General features: G+C 36.9%; 1 protein-coding gene across 1 annotated transcript in view; it reads right to left on the bottom strand.

The window, feature by feature from the left end:
- SGCZ (sarcoglycan, zeta) overlaps positions 1-18617 on the bottom strand; it is a 718425-nt gene that overhangs the window by 110626 nt on the left and 589182 nt on the right. Inside the window, exon 4 of the mRNA XM_006834475.1 lies at positions 13264-13386. Coding sequence (XP_006834538.1) covers positions 13264-13386 — 123 coding nt within the window. The remainder of the gene's footprint in view (positions 1-13263; positions 13387-18617) is intronic.

Below are 18617 nucleotides of genomic sequence, written 5' to 3'. Positions count from 1 at the left end.
GTGGTGAGGTTGGCCCAGGATCGAGCATTGTTTCGTTCTGCTGTGCATGGGGTCGCTATGAGTCGGTTCCGACTCGATGGCACCTGACAACAACAACATGTCAAAAGGGACTCAGCAGATGTGATTAATGCTACTAATCAGTTGATCTTGAAATCAGCAGAGTATTCTGAATTCTCCTAATGAGCTTAATGTAATTGCATGAACAATTAAAAGGAGACAGCTTCTATTTCTGGTTGTTGGCAAAGGAGGGAGTAATGGAGATGAGGCAGAAGAAAAAGTTGGAGACATTTGAAATATGGAGGGAGCTGACCAATTGTTACTTGAGGGAAGCCCTAAAACCATGAAAATTAATGCAGACAGTCTTGAGTGCCAAAGACCAGCCCCTAGATAATAAACAAAGAACATAAATGCAATTCTGGAAGACCAAAATCTGTGAGATACATATTTTTAACTTTTCAATATGGTATTTAAGAAGTCAGAGTATTCATCTATGCAATGGCAAGATAATTTGCATCTTGGAGACATTGTGTAGACTTAAGGCTTATAGCTTTAAGAAACTGAAAGAGTAAATGGGAAATTCTAAATCTAATACACTGAAAAGATGTCAGTTGATGCGATCACTTTTTGTTGCTGTGTTGTTGCAGATGTTCTATTTTATGACATTATTCACATTTCCATTCTGAATTGAATTTTCAGAAATTCTGCTTTTACAAAATAAAACTAGGGATGCTTTAAATGAGTTCTTGGAAAAGTAAGTCATTGCAAGGACCGCCAGGAAGAGCCTCAGAGAAAACACATCTATTTTTGAAGTGTCATAGCTCATTATTCATACACTAAAAACTGACATCTGTTTTTACCTGTAGAGTTTTTGGAGGAAGGTTGATAAACACTAATTTTTAGTGACTACTTGAAATCTTTATCTATAAAGCAATCCAAAACCTGGGTTAAGTAGTTTATCCAAGTCTACAGAGAAATTTAAGTACTGTGCATCACTTCTTTCAGCTCCTGACTCATTTCTTCAGATACTATTCAGAGAAAATGACTCCATCCAGAAAGCTGTGTTACCACGTCTTGGCATTTGGACAGCACTTGGAACAATGGGCCTACCTAATGGAAATGTTGATCTTAGAGATGACCCTATCACAGCTTACCAAATTAACAGACAAGAACAAGAATATAGAGGACTAACTAATAAAACCAAAATAGAAAATATTGATTTTAACCCAGAAGTATGGTGTTTAATTTGAAAGACAACTCTTCAGGAAAGCCTTTCTTCTGTTGTCAGACAAGCATTTGAACTTGTCTATTCTTCCAAACATTCAGTTAAAACAGAGACAAAGGGATCCGGCCCTTGGCTTTCAGATAAATATTAGGGCACAGGATGAATGTGGAACTGGTTTAATTACTCTTTTTTTTTTGGCTAGTTTTTAAATTATTTAATTCTTTTTTAATTATTGCTAGTTTTTAATTGCTACTGTCTGGGGAAAATGAGATACCCTTCCTCAATGCATTTAGCTTTTCCCATTTTCTTCCACAGGCCAAATAGGTCTAGATCCAACTAATAAGCTTTTGTTTAAGATAAAGGTATCCTATCATGCTAAGGAGTCCTGGTGTGGCGCTGTGGATTAATGCGCCACACTGCAGTCTTGTTTGAACTGCAAGATTGGTGGTTCAAGCTTACCAGTTGCTCCTCAGAAACCCTATACAAGGTCACTATGAGTCAGAACTGACTTGATGGCATTTAACAATAACAACGTCATGCTAAAGTCTTTCCTTGAAAAAGAGCAATGACTTACACATGTACTTTATTTTCTAAGTTAATATACTACTTGGAACACAAATGGAAGTGCAAATTGCAATTGATTAATTCTGCTTGAAAGTTCTAAATTTAAGCATCTTCTAAATTTATAGCAATCCTGTATAGGTTTTCCAAAGAATGGCTGGTGGGTTTCAATAATTGATCTTGTGGTTAGCAGTCCAGTGCTTATACTACTGGACTCTTATATTTGTTCACCAGATTTTTAAAAATAATAGCATTAAATAATATTACCAAATACCAGGAAGTACAAATTTGAATCCTCTGTTCTCTATGTGAGAGAAAGATGAGGCTTTCTTTTCCCCGTGTGGTCTATAGAATAAGCACTAACTTTCTGCTACTGTAAAGATTTACAGACTTGGAAACCCTGTACATGATCATTATGAGTTGGAACCGACTCCACGGCACACAACAACAACAACTAACCACAAAGTCAGTGGTTCAAACTCACCAGCTACTTCTTGGAAATCCTTTCCAGGGCCACTATGAGTCAGAACTGACTCAGTGGCACTTAATAACAATAACAAAGAGATTTAAAGCTTTTGAAGCCCTCTTATAGGATCCCTGTGAGTTAGAACCAACTCCAAGGACTTTAGAAGCAGTAAGGAATAGGTTGCATATGAATATAAAGTTTTCAGGTGTATATACGCAAACTAAAGTATAAAATTCCTACACATTCAGCAAAACAGAAAGGACATACTAAGGTCAAAAAATATTTGGAGTTCTGATGTGGCACTGTGGGATAAAGCACCGGACTGCCAGCTCAGTTTGAACCACAAGGTCAGTGGCTCACACTCACTAGGCATGCCTTGCAAACTCTATACAATGTGACTATGAGTCAGAACCACTGACTCCATAGCATTTAACAACAATGACATATGTTAAAAAGTATTTCATTTTCCATTTCAGATTTGAGCAAACTACTTCTGAACTATCCACATCAAGTAATCTTAAGAGTAAATTATAAATTTTAAGCACATTATTGTTCATTATGGTTTTGTTGACTTTGTGTTTTTCTTTCCTATAGTTATTCCTACAGTTATCATTTTCCACAAACGAAAGTTACTAGAATATCTTGATTCAAATATTTTTTGTCATCTCCCTGTTACATATTTTATTTTGATCTCCACTTACCTATATAATTATACCCATAATTACATTTTCTTTTGCTTTTTAAAGTAGATGGTGGTGCTTTTGTGCTGTGGAGTTGGTTTCGACTCATAGCGACCCTGTACAGGGTTTCTGAAGCTGGAAATCTTTACACGAGCAGAAAGCCTCATCTTTCTCCTGCGGAACAGCTGGTAGTTTCAAACTGCTGACCTTAAGGTTTGCAGCCAGATTCGTAACCTCTATGCTACCAAAGCTCCTTTAGTTATTTTATAATATTAGGAAGTCAATGAGCAATTTATACATGTAGATGACTAGATATAAAGTAACATATCCATTTACTCTGTGCCCTTAACAGGTTTTCTGCCTCATTCTCAACATGCTTTCATCTAAATAAGAATAGTTATATAGGAACTGAAATTTAAGACATATCTGTCTTACCATTTTCACAATGGCCTCAGATATGTTGGAATTTGAAAATGGCAAGTGTTGCTCTGTTGTACATTAAGTTCCCATGAGTCAGAACTGGTTCAACAATAGCTAACAACACCAGCAGCCAATGAGTGGTTTTAGGAATTTTAAATTTTTAATCAGTTTCATTAGACCTGTTGGTTGGATTATGTAATATTCCCTACAGATGAGCCTGGAATCTGAGTTTATACTGCTATTCTTATTTGATGCTGTTGTTGTTGTTAGGTGCCAACACATCATTTTGTTAATCCATAACAACCTCATGAAACATTGCAGGATTGACCCAAAGGATTTCCTTGCCTGTAATCTTTACAGAAGAAAATCACCAGAACTTTCTTTGGTAGAGTTACTAAGTAGATTTGAACACTGACATTTCAGTTAGCAGCCAAGTACTTAACTTTCTTAGTATCAGAGCTTCTTGCTTTATTGCTATTGCTGTTAAGCGATGTCGACTTAGTTCTGACTCATAATTATCCTATATAGGGTTTCCAAGGAGCAGCTAGTTTTTCCAAATATTCATGTTAGTTTATTCATACCATGCATGTATGTATGTACATATGTATTATAATATGATTGTTTCAATATAACACAAAATGTTAAAATATATACAATAGTTTTCTCTATTAGCTTTAAATAATTTGGAAAATTATTATTAAATACAACTTTTAAATTATAACTAGAGTTATTTAATTATTCATTTGTTATTATTCTGATGAACTTAGTTTACTAATTCTTAATCAGAATCCCTATACTGGATAATTATGAGTGATAATTAACTGGACAATATTTAACAATAGTAACAGTGTTGACTGAAATGTTTCATTATACTTTATCTGTTTGTTGTTGTTAGGTGCCATCGAGTCAGAACCGAGTCATAGCAACCTTATGCACAGAAGAAAGAAACACTGCCCAATCCTGGCCCAACCTCACTACTGTTGCCATGCTTGAGTCCATTGATGCTGCCACTTGGCCAATCCATCTCATTGGGGGTCTTCTTCTTTTTTTCTGACCCTCCACCTTATCAAACATGATATCCTTCTCCAGCAACTGGTCCTTCCTGACAATATGTCCAAAGTATGAGAGACGAAGTTTGGCCATCTTGGTTTCCAAGGAACACTCTGGCTGCATTTCTTCCAACAGAGATCTATTGGTACTTTTGGCAGCCCATGGCAATTTCAGTATTCTCCTCCAACACCATAACTCAAAAGCATCAATTCTTCTATGGTCTTCCTTATTCGCTGTCCAGCTTTCACATGCAAATGAGATTATTGAAAATACCATGGCTTGGGTCAAGCTCACCTTGGTCCTCAAGCTGACATCTTTGCTCTTCAACACTTTAACAAGGTCTTGTACAGCACATTTGCTTAATGCAATACATCGTTTGATATTTTGACTGCTGTTTCATAAGTGTTGATACAAACATAGTAACCTAATTTTTCCATGGATGGAAAGTTGTAGTCTCTTGGAGTTTCATATAAAAACAAATTTAAAAGACACATTGACGTAAATAATTAACAGTCATTAATTAAAGTATTTCTCACACACAGTTCAAAAAGTGGTGGATCTGTGAATGGTGAGGTGACAAATGGTGACATTCTGCTAAGTATTTGCCATTTTACTTCTACTTTACTGCATCCTAGTAATACTTGAACCTATGAGGTAAATTCTTGCTAGTTGTTAAGTCGGATAAATATAAATGTACTTGCTAAATAGGGTAAATGTAAATATACTAAGCTACACAAGATCTATAAATAATTTTAGGCATAAATATTTTTTCCTCAGGTATATAGACACACTCATTATCTAAATAAATTCATCCACTTTTGTCACCCTGAAACAAATGCCATTGCTCATAAAGTACAAAGCCAGAAAATATTCATTTTAAAACCAATGAAAAGTTCTTGAAAATAAATTTTCATATCACAAATTTTAAATTCTAGAATAAACCTTGCATATTATCTCTTGTCAAATGTAACTTTGAAGTCTTGTCAGCACAGCTACCTAATTTATATGGATCACCCTGAAGTCAGTGCCTCTTTGTAGTGTTATTCGTCAAATGTTTCAAGCACTGCTTTAAAGGGTATGTGAGATTATTAATTAATCCCAATGCCTTTAAACTGCATGCTATGCTCTGTGCAATTTTCTCCTTTAAGCATATGGAATTTTAAATTATATTCACCTGTGATATCTTTACTTTCTTTTCTTTTTAGAAATTGTTGTTGTTGTTGTTGTTGTTGTTGTTTAGGAGCAAATAAAGCTACTTTAAGTTAATATATTGCTATTCTGGTAAAGAAAGAGTAAGCTCATAGAAGGTTTGTGCTTATGTGGGGGTTTGCCTTCCTGTGTGTGTATCTATGTCTTGTCTATATGGGATCTACTGTGAGAAACTGAGATATGACTGTGTGTGGTTATTGTTGTTGTTAAGTGTAGTCTAGTAGGTTCCAACCCATAGTGACCCTGTATAGGGTTTCCGAGGAGCAGCTGGTGAGCTTGAACTGCTGACCTTGCAATTCAAATGGCTTTGCAGTCTGGTGTATTAACCCACAGAGTCGCATGTGGTAGGAAGGACTAATTAAACCAAAATACTTTCTAATTAGCATTTTCATTAACAATGGGAGTCTCTTGCATACCAACATCAAGAGAAAATCAGAATATTTTGCTACAGGCCTGCTCATATTTCTTTTGTGTTTCCTATAATTTAAATGTTTGACTTCAAATCCCTTATAAATGTCTGCTTAAATTCTGCAGTTATTACCTCAGATTACATTGTTGAGGATCTTCTAAAAGCATATAGCAGAGCTCTTCATTATAAGACTCATTATGGGCATGCCTAAAATAATTAGGAAATACAGAATATGCCATTCAATAGCATTATGAAGAATAAACAAGGTTATGTGTACATGTGCGAGGCAGAGAAAGAAAGAAATTGAAAAAAGAGCAAGAGTAAGTGATATGGGAGGCATGCCTTGATGGTAGCTACAGTAGAGATGCAGTGAAGTTCGCCATCAGCAATACCTCAGAAAAACAGGCAAAGCAGATTCAGGGCAGAGCTCCAAAACTGAGAACCACATAGGTAGGAATATTTTTAAAGTTTGAAGGCTTATAGCTAGGGAACCTATACAGGGAAGTAAGAAATCACATACTTTTGAATCTGCCAGGTTTGGCAGCCCAGAGCCGATAACTTGGGCAAGACAGAATGGCAAGACCAAGCAGGATAGCAGACACAGCATGGAAAAATGCTGCAGGAACCTCAGAGCAAAGGTTGACAATAGACTTTGTCAGTTTTGCTTTGTTCTGATTTTCTTTTATTCTGGTATCTGCTCATTGGCCCGCCACTGTTTGTGCACCTCCAGTCTGGTGACTAGAGGGGGTGCCTCAACCCCCATCACTGGTGGGTTCTTCAGCCATGCATGCACATAGACACTCTCAACCCAAGAGCCAGCATTGAACTGTTTCTTTTAGTTTGTTTATTTTTAAAATAGGGAAAAGGCCAGAACAAGAGGTGTGGAGAGGGAAAGAGTTTAAAAACAAAAACAGGCCCAAAATTAAATTAAATTCTGAGGTACAGTATAATAACCAATAGTGGCATCTTGAAATCTATCAGACAGCTTTGAAGGTAAGACGCTGAAAGAGGACATTAAAGTCATACTCATATTAGGACACAGATTTGGTTTTTCTTCCCTCCCTCCTCTCCCTTTTCTGCAATTTTAGACTACAGTATACAATCTAGTTTTTGTTGTTGTTGTTTGGTGGGGGTTTTTGCTTTGCTGTTGCTGTTTTGCTGTTTTATGCTCCTCATTCCACCTTTGGGGGACTCTTTCTCTCCCACATATTACTAAACAAGAGACAGAAACTTCTGCCATATAGTCAAGCTACAGTCATACTTTATAAAATACCAAAAGCCAGGCAAGAACCAATACCAACTGCCATATACCAGAGAGGCAGACAACACCTGTGAAAGTTACTCGGAGTTAAGCAACAAGAAGAGTGAAAATGAAAGGCCACATCCCGATCACATCTACCTGGAGGCAATCAAAAACATAAAAAAATAACAAAACACATACTCAATTAAGTATTAAGACCACAGATAAAAACTAAACATGTCCAAGAAGCAAAAGCAGATGACCATGTAAGCACATGTCCAGAAACATGATAAAATGTCTGAAACAAATAACCTAGAGGTAGACCTGGACTATACTCTGGAAGGAGGGCAGGCCTCTGAAAAGCCTGAGAAGGAATTCAGAAAAAAAAAAAAAAAAAAAGTTTATAAAATGTTTCAAAACACTTTACAAAGGAGTTGAGAAAAATAAGGAAGAAGTCAGGAAAGCATTAAAAGAACAATCAAATAAAATAGATACAGCATTGGAAACAATTCAAAACCTATAGAAAGAGGTCCAAATGACCAAGAATAGAATAACAGAACTAGACAATACACTGAAAGGGCAAAGAAGTAGAATAGAAAAGAAGGAAGACAGAACAAGTGATCTGGAAGACAAATCTCTCAATACCACTAAGATAGAAAAGCAAACAGAAAAAAGGATTAAAAAAAAAAATCTGAAGAAGGTCTAAGATTCATGTTGGACAACATGAAGAAGAATAACTTAAAAATTATTGGCATTCCAGAACAAGAATAATCACACAAATCCACAGAGGAAATAGTTGAAGAACTGCTGGAAGAAAATTTCTCTAACATCCTGAAAAGTGAAAGGCTAAACATTCAAGAAGCTCAATGAACCTCAGGAAGGATAGACCCCAAAAGAAAATCACTGAGACATATCATAATTAAGTTCTCCAAAATCAAAGATAAGGTGATACTGCTGAAATCAGCTAGGGAAAAGAGGAGTGTTACATACAAAGGCAGGCAAGTCAGATTTAGCTAGCATCTCTCAGCAGAAACAATGAAAGCAAGAAGGAAATGGGGAGACATATAGAAAACCCTGAAACAAAAAAACTGCCAACCAAGAAACCTTTATCCAGTAAAGCTATCAATCAAACACTATGGTGTAATCAAAACATTCAAGGATACAGAAGCTAAGAGATTTTTCCAAAGCTAACCCTCACTACAAAACATCCTAAAGGGCGTTCTGTGGAATGAGAACCAACAAGAACAGACAACAACTGGAGATTGGCATATGTGCCAGCACCTCCCAGAACTAAATAGACAGAAGAAAGAGTCTAGAACAGAACAAAACTATAAGAACAAACTCAGAGAATCTGGGAGGTCAGTCTACTATCAATTACAATATGAAACAAGGTAAACACATAGGAACAGAGATCCAGATACTGAGAAGGTCAGGTAGATTACAGGATAAAACAGACTGCACTAAATGGAGGAGGAAGTCAATGGACTATAAGGTAACCTCAAAGAAAATTAACACTTTACAACATACCAAGAAAACAAAAATACAAGAAGAACATGGAAATATTAGAACTATGAGTAAACTCACAAGAAAGAACACAAAAAGCATGAACTCAACAAAGGAAGACACACAGAACTAAGAAAGCAGCAACACCACACACACACACGCACACAAAAACAAAAAAAACATAATGGCAGCAATTAATCCATACCTATCTATAAGGAGCTCTGGTAACGTAGTGGTTACGAATCGGGCTGTGAGCCGCAAGATCAGCAGTTCGAAACTACCAACTGTTCCTTGAGAGAAAGATGAGGTATTCTGCTCCCGTAAAGATTTACAGCTTCGGAAACCCTGTACAGGGTCGCTATGAGTCGGAACCGACTCCACAGCACACAACAAGAACAACATCAACAGTTACACTGAATGTAAATGGATTAAATGCACCAGTTAAGAGACAGAGGGTGGCAAAATGGATGAGAAAACAAGATTCTTCAATATGCTGTTTGCAAGAGACACATCTCATACACAGAGTCAAAAAGAGGTTAAAAATCAAAGGATAGAAAAAAATATACCAAGCTAATTGCAATAAAAAACGAACAGGAGTGGCATTGCTAATCTCTGATATAATAAATTTTAAGGCAAAACCCAGCATAATAGATAAAGATGGAAATTATCTCATGATTAAAGGGACAATTGAACAAGATGACATAGCCAAAATAAGTATCTAAGCTCCCAATGAAAGCACTCCAAAATATATAAAGCAAACTCTAATAGATTCGAAGAAAGAAATAGATGAAACTACAATAATAATGGGTGATTTTAATACACTGCTTTCAAAAATGGATAGGACAACCAGAAAGAAACTTGACAAAGACACAGAAGAACTAAACAACACAATCAGCTAACTGGGTCTCATAAATATGTACAGAGCACTAAACCCAACAACAGCACAGTACACATTCTTTTCCATTGCTCATGGAAAATTCTCCAGAATAGATCATGTTTAAGTTTATAAAACAAATCTCCATAAATTTACAAATATCAAAATACTACAAAGCATCTTCTCAGACCACAGTGCTTTAAATTAGAAATCACAATAGGAATATCAAGGAAATAATGTCAAATACATGTAAATGGAATAAAACCCAGCTGAAAAGTGACAGGGTAGTAAAGAAATTAAATGTGAATTCACAAAGTTCCTGGAAACAAATGAAAATGAAAACACAACATACCAAAATCTTTGGGACATGGTAAAAGCAGTGTTGAGAGGACAATTTATTGCAACAAATGCACACATCCAAAAAGAAGATAGAACCAAAATTAGCAAGCACATTAACACAGCATCTACAACAATTAGAAACAGAGCAACAGAGGGAACCTACAGTCAGCAAAACAAAAGAAATAATAAAGATTAGAGCAAAAATAAATGAGATAGAAAACAGAAAAACTATAGAAAGAATCAACAGGACAAGAAGCTGGTTCTTTGACAGAATTAACAAAATTGACAGACCATTGGCAAACCTAACAAAAGAAAAAAGGTAGAAGACACAAATAACATGCATTAGAAACTACATGGGCGATGTTTCAATGGAACCAAAGGATAATAACAGAATACTACGAAAAGTTGTACTTCAACAAACTTGATGACTTAGAAGAGTTGGATACATTTTTAGGAAAACACGACCTACCTAAATTTATACAGAGTGAAGTAGAAAACCTGAACAGACCCATAACAAAAGAAGTCATTGATCAGGTCATCAAAAGACTCCAAATCATAAGAAGTCCAGGCCCAGATGGGTTCAATGGTGAGTTCTACAAAACATTCAGGGAAAAGCTGTCACCAATTCTACTCAAATTATTCCAGAATATAGAGGAGGACGGAAAACTTCCTAATACATTTAATGAAGCAAGTTTAACCCTTATACCAAAAACCAAGGAAAGATGTAACTAAGAAAGAAAATTACAGAGCAATATCCCTTATAAACATAGATGCAAAAATTCTCAATAAAATCCTAGCCAACAGAATCCAGCAGCACCTCAAAAAGATACTACATCATGATCAAGTGGGATTCATATCAGGGATGCAAGGATGGTTCAACATTAAAAAAAATGATCCACATAATCCACCATATAAATAAGAAAAAGGAAAAGAACCACATAATCATATCGATTGATGCAGAAAAGGCATTTGACAAAATCCAACATCTGTTCCTGATAAAAACCCTCAACAGTGTAGGAATTGAAGGAAAATCCCTCAACATAATTAAGAGCATATATACAAAACCAACAGCCTACATTACTATTACAGGAGAGAATTACAAAGCCTTATCTGTAAACATGAACCAGACAAGGATGCTCTTTGTCACCACTTCTATTCAATACTGTGCTGGAAGTCTTAGCAAGGCTTATATGGCAAGAAAAGGAAATTAAAGGCATCCAAATTGGCAAAGAGGAAGTAAAACTCTCTCTATTTGCAGATGGTATAATCCTATACATAGAAAAACTCAAAGATTCAGTAAAAAAGTTACTAGACCTCATTGGAAGATTTGGAAAAGTGGCAGGATATAAGATCAACATACAAAAATCAGTTGGATCCCTCTATACCAAAAATGACAGCATTGAAAAGCACGTTAGGAAAGCAATATCATTTACAATAGCTGGTCAAAGGATGAAATATATAGGAATAAATGTAAACAGAGAAAAAAAGGACTTATACAAAGAAAACTACAAAACACTACTGAAAGAAACCAAAAGAGACCTACAAAAATGGAAGAATGTACCATGCTCCTGGATAGGAAGACTTAACATTGTGACAATGTCTATACTGCCCAAAGCAATTTACACATACAATGCAATCCCAGTACAGATTCCAACAACATTCTTCAAATAGATGGAAAACACAATTACAAATTTTATATGGAAAGGAAAGAAACCCAGGATAAGCAAAGCACTGCTTAAGAGGAAGAATAAGGTTGGAAACCTCCTACTCCCAGACTTTAAAATTCATTACATATCTACAGTGGTCAAAACATCTTGGTACTGGTACAATGAAAGATACATTGATCAATGGAACAGAACAGAGAATCCAGAAATTAAGCCATCCACATACAGCCAACTGATTTTTGACAAAGAACCTAAATATATCACACGGGGGAGTGATAGTCTCTTCAACAGATGGTGCTGACAGAACTGGAAAGCTATATGCAAAAGATTGAAACAAGACCTTTACCTCATGCCTTATACAAAAACCAACTCATCATTGATTAAAGATCTAAATTTGAATCCCAGAATTATGAAGGCCATCACTGAAGGGGAAGAGAAAGGAATAGCCAGAAATATCAACATAGAAAGCTTGTAAATCCATCTTCTGCCTATAACTGATTGGAATACCTAAAATGGGGCCACAACGTGACCAGTGAAGGAGGTTTCCTGCAAAGCCTCTGCATTACATAAGACCATAGATGGAATCCTGAACTCCATACAGTATCTTCTGAGGTGGGAAATTTCCACTTGAAAGGACAAGCAGACCATCCTGGAGAGGATAGAAGAACAGAAGATACTTATTGAAAGAAAGACAGACAGGAAAAATACAAAACAATAAAAATAGTCCAATTTATTACTACAAGAACAAGTAAGTTGCTCACCCAGGAGACACTGAAGTGTTCAGAAACCTACTTTTCTTGAGTACCTCATGCACCTCTGACAGCCAAACTGTCTGAGTTAGAACACAGTGTATTTAAAAGTGGGAACTTTCCTGAGCATACCCATTAATGGTTGCCTGTTTGTGATGTCATACCCTGAGACTCTCAGCGATAGCCTGTAAACTTTCCTATCTGCAATAATCCCCTCTCTACTTCCATAGGCTCAGCATGCTTGTGTGTCTCATCACTGCTATCAGACATAGTTGGAGGAGATTCCATTGTTCTGTAAGCCCTAAAAAATGTCACTTCATAGAGGTCGAACTTTAGAAATTTATCATGGCATCTATGATTTCCCTCAACCCAGTGGTGTATGTTGCTTTGTCTTGTTTTTATTCCTGTTTAAGACTTAATTACACATGAGACCATAGGGTCTCTTTTCAATCCCCAGTGCCTTCAGTTCTAAAGTTGATTTTTGTATTTTAAATAATGAACCTCAACTTAAATGATACACTTCAAGTTACAAAAACCATCTTGCGATTTATTTTTCCATCACCTTTTGCCACTCCAATGCAGTATTAGCACTTCCTCTCTCTTAAATCACCCACTCAAATTTCCCTCCTTGTACTTTTGCTGAAAGAAACAGCTTTATTTTTACTTGGTTAAGACTGCTAATATTTCCAGTCTCTTCTGAAACTGTAACCAGTGTCTTCCATTCGCAACAATACGAAAACAAAATGATGTGATTTCACGATATTATGTCAGACTTAATTTTAGGAGTGAGAATCACACATTTTATAAAGTAACTTCTTAGATCGTTGCATATTCTTTTAAGAAGTAAACAGTGATCCAAGACCTCTTTCTACAGTACCTGTAACCTTCAGCTTCTCAGCTCCAATGGTGATTTCATCTTCATCTGCAGAAAACAGTACCCTGCCATCTTCACTCCCTCTCACTTCAAACCTCTTACACTGAGCTTCCACAGCATCAGCTCCTATGGCCAGAGAAAAGATGTGAGTGAAATGGGTACACAGGAAACCTTTAAATACATACTCTTTTAGAAGAAGAGAAACACATATATTGTTCATTTATCTCTGCAGTTTTTTTGTATCTGAATTAGCATATATTGAAATTAAGGTACTCTCCTCAAGAGGTTCTCTGATTTACTAGAGGATTGTTGAACCTGGGTTGATGAGCACATATCTGACCTCTAAATATCTGCCTTTGTTTTAATAAGGACTGTGGTTTTCAACCATTAACAACTGTTTGTTTTGTTCTCTTTTGTGTTCCACAGACTTGGCAGTATGCCTGATACCTGTTAATGTTTGATAAATATTTCTCATGTTTCTCTTTGAAATGCAAATAAGGTACCCATGCATGTGACATCATAGGGCATTTGCAAAGCACAATTCAGTTGCAAACCTCTCCTTACTCTCAGTTATTCTAATATTAATATGCTTTAACCTTTAGTATCTCTGAAATAGATTCCATATTACAGTCATTCTTATAAATAAACTTGTTTTATTTGCTGCTGATGTTGTTGTTACTGTTGTGTGCCATCTAGTTGGTTCCAATGCATAGTAGCCCTGTATAGGATTTCGGAGGGCACATATGTTTATTTAAACTGTCTACATTGAGGTTAACAGTCCTGTGCTTATCCTATAGTGTTACCTAATATATCTCACAGTCAATGCATTTCTTAATTTATTAAAGTATTGTCTTTAATTCTCAATAGCCTCATATGTATAGAAAATTTGAACAATGAATAAGGAAGACCACAGAATAACTGATGCACCTGAATTATTGTGTTAGAAAAGAGAACAAATAAATGTGTACTGGGTGAAGTACAGCCAGAATGCTCCTTAGAATACTCAATGGCAAGACTTCATCTCTCTTACTTCAGGTATGCTTTAAGGGAGGACCATTTCCTGGAAAATTACATCATGTTTGGTAAAATGGAGGGTCATCAAAAAAGAGGAAGTCCCCAGCACAGTGGCAGCAAGAATGGTTTCAAGTATAACAATTGTGAGGATGGCACAGAATCGTGAAGTTTTCTGTTCTGTTTTACGTACTGTTGCTATGAGTCATAACCGACTCAACGTCACCTAACAATAACTGCAAACACAAGATAACTAAGATATTTTGGTACCAAGAGTGGGGTGTTGCTAATACAGATAGCTAAAATTAAAAAAGTGGTTTTGGAATTAGGAAATGGATAAAGGCTAGAAGAGTTTTCAGGTGCCTGAAAGTCAATGTGTATATTGAGTTGAAGAGACTATTAGACATTAAAGGCAGTTCTGATAAGGGCTCAGAAGGTAGTGAGGTGAAATACAAACAACATTTGTAGCATCTAAGAGAATACATGTGATATCAGCAACATATTATTGATAGAAATTTGGACATCAAATGTACCTCTGGTGACATTTTCAAAGGAAGTGAATGACATAGAGGAAGAACAATACTTTTTGCTTCTCTAGATAACCTGGTCAAAACATACAGTACTGAAAGAGTGGGGCTCTACAGAAACAAAATCACAAGGATGAGTTTTCTAAATTGGAACTCAAGTCTGAGTAATTTTAAAGGCACTGATATAGGGTGGAGACATGTGTCACTTCTGCTTTATAGGAAACGGCCATGGGCTGATTGTGAGTTTGAATCTCTTTCTCCTTTGTGAAGTCAGACATAGTTCCCACATGGTTTTTGTAGTTGGAGTGAGGAAAAGAATCATTGCAGTGGCTTCAGACCAAGGGAAACATAAAATTTTATCAGAGAAAGAACTAAGGGACATGGAAATGAAATTTTTGATTTTTAAATGGTTAGTTTGAATTTTGTTACCTATACTCGCTGAAAGAAATGTCAGGAATACAAAGTTTTAGCAGAGAGCAGAGTGTCAGCTTTTAGAGTTGCATAAAGTAAATGTCATCAAGGACGTCATTCTTGGATCCACCATCAACACTCATGGAAGCAGCAGCCAAGAAATCAAATGACATATTGCATTAGGCAAATCTGCTGCTCAGGAACTTTTTTTAAAGTGTTGAAGAGCATAGATGTCAGCTTGAGGACGAAGGTGCTCATGACCCAAACCATGATCACCTCATATGAATGCTGGTGTGGCGCTGTGGGTTAATGCACCGGACTGTAAAGCCGTTTGAACTGCAAGGTAGGTGGTTCTAGCTCACCAGCTGCTCATTGGAAACCTTATACAGGTTCGCTATGGGTCGGAACTGACGCGATGGCACTTAACAACAACAACATATGCACGTGAAAGATGGACAGTAAATAAAGAAGACCATAGAAGAATTGATGCTTTTAAGTTATAGTGTTGGAGGAGAATATAAAAGTACCATGGACTGCCAAAAAAAACCCAACCAGATCTGTCTTGGAAGAAGTGCAATTAGAGTGCTTCTTAGAGGCCAGGATGGCCAAACTTCCTCTCTCATACTTTGGACGTATTGTCACGAGGGACCAGTCACTGGAGAAGGATATCATGTTTGATAAAATGGAGGGTCAGAGAAAAAGAAGAAGACCCCCAGCAAGGTGGATTGGCAAAGTCGCAGCGTCAGTGGGTTCAAGCATGGCAGCAATTGTGAGGTTGGTCCAGGATCGGGCAGTGTTTCATTCTGGTGTGCATAGGGTTGCTGTGAGTTGGTACAGACTCAATAGCACCAAACAACAACAACAACAAAGCACATTCCTGGTGTGGTGCTGTGGGTTAATGCACTGGACTACAGAGTTGGTTTGAACCACAAAGTCAGCAGTTCAAGCTTATCAGTTTTACTATGAGCCACTATGAGTCAGAACCTACTTGAAGGCACTTAATAACAACAAAGCAGATAAGCTGGTTGAACTAGATGGCTAATAAGGGGCAAGTGTCTATTGTATCTACCCTGTCAGAAGCCCAAAACCACATGTATATGAGTGGGGTTGTTGTTGTTGTTGTTAAGTGCCATCAAGTCGGTTCCGACCCATAGCGACCCTGTACAAGGTTTCCGAGGGTGTAAATCTTTACGGGAGTAGAAAGCCTCATGGGGTTAGTCTAAAGGAAAAGGAAAGATTGAACATGAGTGTTTTTAAAAGGTATTTGTTTGCCTTTTGGATACTGATTTCTTCTGCCTTATTGTAAGAAAGACATACATGTGTGATACAAATGAATACTAGAAATTATGAATACAGAGAGTTTCTAAGCCTACCTTCAGCCTGTACTTGATTGGATTTGCGAAACACTGAGTTAGAATTTGTCCAGCAAGAAATAGGTTTTTTGCTTTTAAAGTCTTTTTAGAGTATGGGGTCTTAAATTGAATCCTGAGCCCCACCCAGAATATCCAGAATTGGGAAATTTGCATTTGAAAAGACATACAGATAAACCCAAAACTGCTGGGAGTACAACACATTTATGATTGAAATTAAACTGACTATTTTAAAATAAAACAATCTTGTTTCAAGCAAGCTGTTTGCTTAAAAGCTATCAAGGCCAGAAAAGTCTGTGCCAATCACAGAAAATCCCATTCTAGGACTTAAAATTAAAGGGAACCAGTGATGTATATGCTTGCTGGTAACCACCTGGGTCTATGTGTGAATAGAATTGGGGAAAATGCAGCAATGAAGTCACAGGTTGATTTTAGACATGCTCTATTGGCACCTGTTGACCTTAAGATGAGAGAAAGAGGAAGTCCTGACTGGTGTGAAGTTTAGGTTGTTGTGCAAACTCCTGAGCTCACACACCCTAACCTAGGGCTGAGAGTGAAGTGCAAGAAGGTGTGTATGAACTCACATATTTGCACTTGGTGTGGTGCTGGGGGTTAATTTGTTGAACTGCAAGGTCAGTGGTACAAGACCACCAATCGTTCCTAGGAAACCCTATACAGGGTCACTATGAGTCGGAATCAACTTGACAGCACTTAACAACAACAACCACCCATTTGACATAGATTGGATGGCTAGGGCTGAGCTGATCAGAACCCAACCAGATGAAGAGAAAGATGTTTGATACAATTTGATTGCTACAATTTGATGACCTGGACTTTTGCTTATAGATGCAGATTCTCAAAACACCAACCAGAATGGAAGATTCTTCTGATCAAGGAACATGCTTGTCTTCTCAGCGTATTGGGTTGATTATTGTTGTTAAGTGCTGTTATGTAGATTCTGATTCATAGCAACCCTGTATAGGGTTTCTGAGAAACAGCTGGTGAGTTCAAACTGCTAATTTTGTGGTTCAAACTGACATTGAGGTCTAGTGTTTATTCTACAGCGCCACATCAGAACTGGATTGATAGGTATGGGCAATTTAGACATTGGATATCAAAAATGGGGGATTACAAAGGCATGAAATGCCTATCTTACAGTCTTTCCTGGGTGTGCTTAATTTCAGAATGAAAGGGGTATTGTAGAATCTCCACTGACTAATTTTCCTCTTTTCTAGATGAGTCTGGTAGAAGAGGATGGCGATAATACTGATAGCATTTTATTAACCAAATTGTATTTGTTAGTAGGATTAATTCTGATTGGCAAAATTAATTGTAGAAGATGTGTAAAAGTGGGGATAAGCTAATCTTTCATTTTAGGAACCGGTGATCCCAGGACCATCAAGACAGAAGAGCATGAGTGGAGTGTGGGATCCCTGCCTGGGAAAGCAGACACAAGAGAGATGACAGCAGAAGTGGTGCCCTGGAAAGACTGAGCAACTGTGAACTCTAGGTCTGTGGACTGAGTCAAGTTGTTTGCCTTTGGGCAGGTGGCTGGCTTGCAGAATGTGCCCTTAGAACATTAAAATGAATATATATATTTTGTTTTATTTTGTATGTATGCATCAGATATTTGTTTTTGTTCATTTGTGACATATAGGATATAAATGGGGCCAGTCTATTATTGATTGTTCTAGTTATGTCATGTTAGGCTTAAGTATGACTACAGTTTTCTTTAATTAGAGATCATGCATATAGTTTGTAGGTATCAAGTTGACAAGGGTGGATTGTAATAGTTAGGGTTCTGTGCCAGCTTGACTAGGCCAGGATTTACAGTGGCTTAGCAGTTGAGATGTGCTTATTCCATGGTGATCAAACCTAATAAAGGCATAGTTAACTCTATGATGATCGGCTATGAGTAGCCAATCAATTGAAAGTGTGCTTTCTTGGTGGTCTGGCCTGCTTCCAAAGTAATGGAAACATTGGAAAGACACTCTCTTTTCCACTGGAGATGAAGGATTCTATAATTGTAAGCCATTTC

Source organism: Chrysochloris asiatica, unplaced genomic scaffold, assembly GCF_000296735.1.
Source record: "Chrysochloris asiatica unplaced genomic scaffold, ChrAsi1.0 scaffold00011, whole genome shotgun sequence".
Lineage (NCBI taxonomy): Eukaryota > Metazoa > Chordata > Mammalia > Afrosoricida > Chrysochloridae > Chrysochloris > Chrysochloris asiatica.
Note: the sequence above shows the minus strand (reverse complement) of the source record. Positions and strands in the feature narration are given on the sequence as shown.